We start from the raw sequence: 9,073 nt of genomic DNA, 5'->3' as shown, positions 1-9,073 counted from the left end.
TTCTTCCCCGTCACAGCCTCCCAAAAAGTGCAGGAGAGGAAAATCTTCTTCCCTCTGCCCTCCCAGGCAGGAGGCCCTGTGAATTAAAGCAACAAAAGACAAATTCACAAGAGAAAAACAGCTTATTAGCACGTGCAATGCACACACATTGAAGTAATTCAAAGGGCTGGTTAGGACTTTGTCTTAGCATCTTCACGAAGGANCCCTCCCTCCCTCCCTTTCTTCCTGTCACAGCCTCCCAAAAAGTGCAGGAGAGGAAAATCTTCTTCCCTCTGCCCTCCCAGGCAGGAGGCCCTGTGAATTAAAGCAACAAAAGACAAATTCACAAGAGAAAAACAGCTTATTAGCACGTGCAATGCACACACATTGAAGTAATTCAAAGGGCTGGTTAGGACTTTGTCTTAGCATCTTCACGAAGGACAATACATTTGTAGAGAAGGGACGGGACAAAAGAAAGCCTTCCAGCCATGGCAAATGGGGCAAACTAATGGAAGATAAGGTTGTTTTCGTAAGGTGTGTTATGTTGATGCCTCTTGGTGCAGTAAGAGTCTGTGGTGATGAAAATCCCAAGCCTGCGTTTAGGCAAATGTGAGAGAAGGCAGAGAGCTCTCTTTTGGAGTCTGCTATTTCTCCACAGTCTTCAGCTCAAAATAACCCTTCAACCAAAGCAGCATATTTTGGGGGTGGGGGGGTCCATATTATTCTGAACCCTTACTGCAGCATTTTGAGACGCTCTTCTTCTTCTTTCTAGTTCCTCCTTTGCCTTGGACAGAGGGTAGCAAAAGCACCAGGCTCAGAGCCAGGAGACCTGAAGTGCAGAGCTAGCGGGTCCTGGGCCAGCAGGGAAATTCCAGAAGAGACACCGACCTTATCTGGGGCTCAGAGTCCCATCTACTACAGCTGAGGAGCTGGGTTCAATATCTAATTTGCCAATGTGTCTGGATGGTCAGGGCGTAGTCAGGAGACAGAAATCATAGCAGTTATTGGAACAGAGGGAGTTTAATATAAAACATTATTAGCTAGGTGAGTGAAATGTGTTTATAAAATATACCAAGATAGTGAGTACAGGGACTGGGGGAATACAGGAAAGAGACCCGCATGACTGTAACTCAAAAGCTCAGAGGAGGCAACTCATGGAGCTAAAACCCAAATCTCCAGAGAGGGGATGCTGCCTGGCTGGTGTTGGTGTGGGACAGGAGGGAAGGGCAGCATAGAGCTGGTTCTGCTAATTAGATTCAGGAGCTCCCATGAAAAGGCATTGCTGCTTCCTGGTGATGAATGCTGGGGTGGAATTTACAGGAGCAGAAACCTCAGGTTCCTTCTTCCTGTCCAGCCTTTCAGCCTCTCTCTCTCTCTCTCTCTCTCTCTCTCTCTCTCTCTCTCTCTCTCTCCTGCCCCCTATTGGCAGAGACCTAGCAAGGACTGTCTGGCAAAGCACAGGTGTTTGTGGACAAAGTAGGGGCTAGAAGGGTGGCTTCAGGGCTGAGTGACAATAGCTTAATAACTGGCACAGTGTTCATAGCTGAGATTGAACACTGGTCATCTAGAAGCTACTTTTGACCACTGGCCTAAGTATGGTCCATAGACATGTCTTGTGTGGCATTCACAATAGTTTACTTAAACATTGTGTCTGGGTTTGTTTAAAAAATTTTTTAATGTTTACTTATTTGAGAGAGAGAGATAGAGCATTGAGCAGGGGAGGGGCAGAGAGGGAGAGAGAGAATCCCAAGGAGGCTCTATGCTGTCAGCGCAGAACCCAATGTGGGGCTTGAACTCATGAACCAAGAGATCATGACCTGTGCTGAAATCAAGAGTCGGACACTTAACTGACTGAGCCACCCAGGAGCTCCTGTTTGGGTTTATTTTTTAAATCTGAATATGTTCTTCCTGGGAAATCTAGAATTTCATTGTTCATGATTTATTTTGTAAAAAAAAAAAGAATAGGAAGGCAGTTTGGAAACCAGTGTTGAGTTTAAAAATGTGGTGGTAAGGCCCTTAGAGGGTGTGAGAATTTTCTCCCAAATCTTACAACCAGTGAATGAGATTTTGTGGTTCTAAGACTGGGATTCTCATCACTACCCCTCAGGGTGCTCTGTCTTCCCACTACTCAAAGTGTGGTCCATGGATCAGCAACACCATTTCTTGTCAGAAATGCAGAATTTCAGTCCCCGCCCCAGCCTTACTGAATCATATCTGATTTTTTTATTTAAAAAAATTTTTAATGTTTATTTTTGAGAGAGAGTGAGGGAGAGAGAGCAAGCAGGGGAGGGACAGAGTGAGGGAGACACAGAATCCGAAGCAGGCCCCAGGCTCTGAGCTGTCAGCACAGAGCCTGATGCGGGGCTCGAACCCACGAACTGTGAGACCATGACCTGAGCCGAAGTCGGAGGCTTAACCAACTGAGCCACCCAGGTGCCCCTAATTTCTTTGCTTATTTATTTATTTTTGAGAGACACAGAGACAGAGCAAGTGGGGGAGGGGCAGAGAGAGAGGGAGAGAGAAAGAATCTGAAGCAGGCTCTGTGCTGCCCGTGCAAAACCTGATGCGGGGCTTGAACTCATGAAATTGGGAGATCATGACCAGAGCTGAAACCAAGGATCAGACGCTTAACCGACTGAGGCACCCAGGCACCCGTGTATCAGTAGCTGATTTTAACGCCATACTGCTGTACTTTCCATGTGCACGGTGGCATCTGAGATGTGCTGAAGACAGCTTTATTGAACGAAGAGAAACAAACTTTAATTAATGTTACTATTTTTCTCTGGGGTGGGGCCAGGGTTTGGAGTGTACTGATTGGTTCTCAGCAAGTCTCCTGACAAATACACTGAATTCCTTCCTCTCTTCCTCCCAATTTACAGGCCCCCACACATGACGCAAACAGCTACACGCACACATATAACCACGTGTGCAGGCATGCATACATGCATATGCATTCTCTCTTCCTCTCTCTCTCCCACACAGCCGTGAGCCATTTATCATGGCCTTTGTTCTCTCCCCTCCCCTGCACCCCAGCCCTAATCCCTCACCACATTCCCTGACAGGCACTATGCTCTGCTCACATTGAACTACTTGAACACAGTAGCCCAAACATATTGGGTGCCCTTTTTGCCTCCCCATCTTGTGCGGATGCTGCCTGGCACTGCTTGTGATTCACATGCCCAACGACCAAGATGGAAACCTGACCACGTTCTGTCTGTCCTTCACCAAAAGCTCCATCTCTCTCTTTTAGAAGCCTTCCCACATTGAGTAGGGTGTGTCCAGGCCACCCTCATTCCCTATGTTTGTACAATACCCAGCATACACCTTTAATGGAACATTCTTTTTCGCTAGGAGATAATCATATAATTTATTGTTTATCTCCTTGAAAGGAAAGAACTTTGCCCCACTAAGCGAGCAGTTCTGAAGATGAGCAAACAAGGAAAGAATAAACGAATACAGAGCTAATAAGTCTGACCCATGCTTATCTATAAAGAGCAGTAAATCGTAGTAAAGCATTGACTCTGAGGTTGGAATTCCCAGATCAAAATCTTGGTACTTTCATGAGTTGTAGGACCTTGGGGAACTACTTTAGCTCTCTGTGAATCAGTTTCCTTCTTTATAAAACAGGGACAGTAATGGTATCTACGGGGTTGTTGCAAGCATTAAATGGGGTCAACAATGCCCGTAAAATGCTTTGCATGAAGCCTGGCTAGTGGGAAGTACTCACTCTTGTGTTTGCTACCTCAGTACTACAATGTGATATATTAGGCTCTCATGATCTATTGCCGTATAAGTTGCTGGCTTAAAGCACCCGTAGTATTTACTTTGCAATTTGGGCAAGACTCTCTTCCTCCCTCCCTCCCTCCCTTCCTTCCTTCCAACATCTGCTCTTTATTCCAAACATTTATTGACCAGGTATTATGAGAGGGACACAGGCATTTGTTGGCTGAATGAGATATTGGAAATTCTTGACAAGCAGTTGGGCTGAGGCCAACATAGTTTGGAAGTTGAACAGACCTAACTTGAAAAAAGATGTTCCCTCTCTGCTCTGGTCTGGAAGTCTAAATTACCAAGTGCAAGGGCTTGTGTAAAACCCCGCTCTGAGTTGAGCTGGTGGCGATATCCCAGCAGTTTGTCAGGAAGGGGTGGGAAGGGAAGGGCATCTCAGGTGTGGGGCTCTTGACCATGGCCATTATGTTAGGTGGGTAACCTAAGTCAGAGGAAGTAGAACCCAGTTCTTTCCTGGGGAATACCTGGTTGGGCATGGACGGAGTTTGGGTCTTTTCCAACTGGTTAAGGTATTGGATGCTAATTGGGAATTAGCATGGGGACCAGGATCTCAGGACCAGGCACAAAGACAGTCATGCGGATTGGAACCACCAGGTGAAGGTAACAGCTGACCCTGACTTACACTTGTGTAGTGAGGATGGGTCATAGCCACAGAAGATGGTTTTAAGATACCCTCAGCAGTGAGGAAGGCAGTTCTTCTGGACATAGCTCACAATGGCTAAGAACTAAGCAAGATTAAATCTGCAGCGAACCAGATGCTAGAGATCCTTGATTGCTCAGGGCTGGGTAGCAGATAAACTCACAGTCTAGCAGAGCACACCAACCAACATATTATTTCTGTACAGCAGGCCATATACTGTGAGTTGGGTTTGCAAGTCTTGACTCATTATCTGAAACACAAGTGTGGGTGACTTAATTAATATTAGTTGAAAATTGCTCACTGCATTTTCTGTGCATTGGCCTGGGAACTAGTGAAATAAGGAGGAGGGGGTATCCTCATTCTATTACTTCCCTGTGGGTCCTCTGAGTGTACAGAGAGATGGCGGATCCAGGAGGACAGGCTCAGCAATTTCCGCCAGACATCCCTATGGTTGATTTCCTTCAGTTCTTTGCCCAAATGTCCCATCTCGGTGAAGACTTCCTGATCTTATTTAAAATTCCCACCCTGGCTCTCCTGGTTCCCTTCCTTCCCATTATTTTTCTCTATGATTCATATCAGCTACCCACTAACTGTATATTTTACTCATTTATTTATTATTTCTTTCCCCAACTGGAATGTAAGCTCCATGAAGGCAGGGATCTTCAGGTGTGTGTACCCCACTGTACACCCAGTAACTAAAAGAATGTTTACCTAACCACAGACATTGAATAGATATTGTAGACTCATAGGCATATTTCATGAACTAACAGCATATCCAGAAATGTAAAAGGAAATAGCATCTTCCATGGCTTTGACCTATGTAAATGCTGAGAGTTACAATACAGTGTAAAAAAATCTCAGTGAACACCATTGACAACACCAAAGCTATTATTTCTTTTTATCTCATGGAATAAAATGATAAAAGAAAGAACTCTGTCATGGGGAAGATAAAACAGAGCGTAGTTAAATCTCTCCTTTCGGGGACTAGCCTCCAAGTTAATCAGCTAATTGAAGCTCTTTGCTTTCTGTCGGCCCTTCCTGGCACACATCTACATAAATAAAACATCTGCAGGTCCAGAAGCTTCCTTTCTACGAAAGACAATTTGTGTTCACCATTTGGTTTCCAATCAAGGCCGGGCGAAAGGATACTTACGTAAACTGTATTCCATATTTCTCTTTGTGAAGGATGGTCTGCAAAGTTTCCTTCACAATTGTGATAAATGACGTCTGGACTTAGCACGACAGTTGATAATTAGTAAGCACTCAACATTTAGTAGGAAGACGTTATCCGTGTGCTTCTTGGGATGGGCCATGGCTGTGAGGATGCTGGCTTTCATTGCAATACCATAAACATGCCAACAACAATGTATTTATAGGATATCTGAAATTAACTGATCATATTAGAAGGCAAGTAGAATTTGCATGTGTTAAAGAAAGGATGCTCATTACTAGTCTCTGCATTCCCCTAAGAAATCTGAACATTGGTTGTAGCTCTTTTAGGGGAAATAATAAAATAGCCAATTATTGGTAATTGCCATTTTTTATTTGCATTCTTCCTTCCCATGTTCCTTATACCCTTTTGGCCACAATTTTCCCTTGAAATTCTCTCTTTATACATAACCCTGCAGGTAAGGATTTTTATCACACAGTCTTTTTTTTTTCCTTAAAAATAAAATGACAGCATTACCTTCTGCGGATTATGCTTCTAAAAGAGTCATCTTCAAGAAAGGTACATCAGACCCCGCTATGGTTGATCTATTTTAGTATGTGCGCATATGTGACAACCTGTGAGGCTATTTTTTCAAATAGCATTCCTAAGAATTTGAATTCGTACCGCACTTCTAATTTGCCCGAACATCTGTTATAGTCCACCTTTTATGTCTGTGACTTTCTAGAACGCATAAAAAGGGGCATCGGATTCTCTAGAACATTGCATGGTTTCTAATGTCTTATCTTTTCTCTCCACCCTCTCATCTCTCTTTCCCTCTACCTTGCAGGGCTGATAGTCTACCTAGGAATGATGGCGGGGGCCTTCGTCCTGGGGGGCCTCGCCGATAAGCTGGGGAGGAAGAGAGTCCTCAGCATGTCTCTGGCCCTCAACGCCTCCTTCGCCTCCCTCTCCTCCTTCATGCAGGGATATGGAGCCTTCCTCTTCTGCCGACTCCTCTCGGGCATAGGGTATGCAAACGCAAGGCTTCACTGGACCCTCATAGACCGGTGTTCCATCCATCCGGGCACTCTAGCTCCGAGTGGTACTTCTGGAAAACCTTGCACTGGGTTGTATGTTTTTACTTCTAAGATAGTACATTACAGTTGACCCTTAGGAAGGGGTTAGGTTGTAAAGTCAGTGTATAAGGTCAAAATTACCTGATACTGGCCTTGCCTTGGCCAGTCTTCCAAATTTGCTGGGCTACTTTACCACACAACTTAAGGGTGAGGTATAAGGTGACTAGGGTTTCTGCTGAGTCCATTTTTAGTGTATGACTTGATTCTTTTTGGCATTTTCTTTCTGCAGGATTGGGGGTGCTCTGCCCATTGTTTTTGCCTATTTTTCTGAATTCTTGTCCCGGGAGAAGCGGGGAGAACACCTCAGTTGGCTGGGCATCTTCTGGATGACGGGCGGCATTTATGCATCTGCCATGGCCTGGAGCATCATTCCACACTATGGTGAGCGCACTGCCTTCAAACAGCCCAGGGAGCCTTGTTACTATGGTACCCGCATCCAATATTTCCCGTCCTCAACCTCATTCCCCATGCTCACACACAGTTCCTGTGTTTGACCTTGATCTTTCCGTAGAACTTCCAACACTGGAAGACATATCACTAATTTCAGTACACATGGCCTTCTGGAAAGAATACAATCTGTCCTTTCTGCCTCCCTCCCTCTCTCCTTCCCTTTCTTCTTTTCTTCCTTCTATTTGAAAGAATTTCAACCTGTATGTCCCCAGCCCTCCTCCCCCCAGCTTCGGTAACCCCATTTTATAGATGACATAACAAAGGCAAGAGAAGTTGGGGACTTGGCCAACTTGATGCTTGAATCCTGATGCTCCCATGCAGTGCTCTTGTATACTCTCCATTCTAGTGGCTGCTGTCACTCTTGTTTGGCTGCAGAAGTGGGGCGGCCCTTACAGACAAGGTCTTGGATTCAGCCGGGACAATTTTATTAGCCTGGATAATTGCAAAAACCGGATTCTCTGGACAGAGACCTGGCAGTGTTTCCCTTCACAATTGGTTCTGTTAAGAATAAAGTAGGGAGAAAGCAGCAGTTTTGAATTTGATTATGTCTTTGAAGCATCCTGGGCAATAAATACCATCAGCATCCTTCAAAATTGTTTTCGGTAACCACCTGCTGATGGGTGTAGGCTTTGCCATCGTTTAGACACCTGCAGACCTAGAGGGGTAGCAGAGACCTGCGCGAAGCTAACCAACACTTCTCCAGCCACTCACCTCCTTGGAGTTCTTGTTTGAAATCTCATCCTCTTTGCATGTTCTGAGGTGACGGAGGCTCCATGTATATCGTTTTAAGAAGTTCTGGTGTAGATACTGCCTGCTCTATTAGTTAAGGTGATATTAGATTCATTACTCTGGTAATCTGATAAATCGTGATATCTCAGTGGTGTAACATGATAGAAGTTTCTCCCGCTTGTAAAGTAGGGCTGATATTTCTGATGTGCAGGTGGCTCTGTTCCATCAGCAATATGGGGGCCCAGACTCTTTCCAGGGTGTGATTCTACCATCCACAACACATGGCTTGAAGTCTGGTTGGGGAAAGAATTGTACGTGGGTGGTTTTGAAGGGCAGGCTGGGGAGGCGAACTGGGGAGTCCTCTCTGCTTGCATCCTATTGACCCCAAATCTGTAACATGATCACTCCTACTGCAAAAGACACTTGGCAATGTACCTCGCTGTGTGCCTAGCAAGTGGAGGAAATGGGTTTGTGAACACGGCATGTTTGCCATATATCGTCTTTGAGAACCCACTGGATTTTTATATAAGAAACAGAAAAGAAATAGAAACAGGAATAGTGAAATGAAGAGCTTAAGGGTTCCAGAGAATTCTGTCACCAACAACAGTTCTCCATTGTTTTAGAGACAAAAATCGTATTACTCCTAATATCGTTTCTGCACTCTGCCTTTCACACAAACACATAGTTTAATGACCCATGTACTATTATTCTGTTGGTTATATGGGGGAGAGGAATTGCTTCCTCTCCCCTGCAAACCTTGCTATAGTATCATTTACGCTGTTCACTCATCCAAATGTGTGAGTGCTAAGAAATTATTTCCACATTTAAATTAAGTAAGCAATTTTTTTTTGCGGGGGGGGCATCGTGGGGACAAGTAAAATCTGAATAAAAGCTGAGTCAAAATAGTGGTTCCCTGTGATTGGGGACAAGTGACTTCATCATGTCCAGCTGTGGTTCCTTCACCTAGAAAGTGGAGAGGGAAGAAAGCAAAAAGAGCAGACCACAGAGATCCGTGCCTCTCATTCAGTAATAACTAGGATGCAAAGGGCAATGCTGAAATATGTAATAACTAGGATGCAAAGGGCAATGCTGAGAATATGTTTAAAATAATTCTCGTCATCAAGTTCGCTTCCGTCCCAGCAGCGTCAAGAAGTTCAGCCTCCTATGTGCAGACTGCTTGTTATACAAGGGAATTTCCCC

The 9,073-nt window shown here is 44.8% G+C and overlaps 1 protein-coding gene across 1 annotated transcript in view; it reads left to right on the top strand.

Moving 5' to 3' along the window:
* Nucleotides 1–9,073, top strand: part of SV2B (synaptic vesicle glycoprotein 2B) — an 83,090-nt gene that overhangs the window by 25,258 nt on the left and 48,759 nt on the right. The window contains exons 2-3 of the mRNA XM_077774390.1: nt 6,406–6,586; nt 6,924–7,075. Of these exons, the coding sequence (XP_077630516.1) occupies nt 6,406–6,586; nt 6,924–7,075 (333 nt within the window). The remainder of the gene's footprint in view (nt 1–6,405; nt 6,587–6,923; nt 7,076–9,073) is intronic.

This window comes from Crocuta crocuta, unplaced genomic scaffold, assembly GCF_008692635.1.
Source record: "Crocuta crocuta isolate KB4526 unplaced genomic scaffold, BGI_CrCroc_1.0 scaffold7, whole genome shotgun sequence".
In the NCBI taxonomy this organism is placed as follows: Eukaryota; Metazoa; Chordata; class Mammalia; order Carnivora; family Hyaenidae; genus Crocuta; species Crocuta crocuta.
This window is presented reverse-complemented; position numbering and strand designations above follow the sequence as displayed.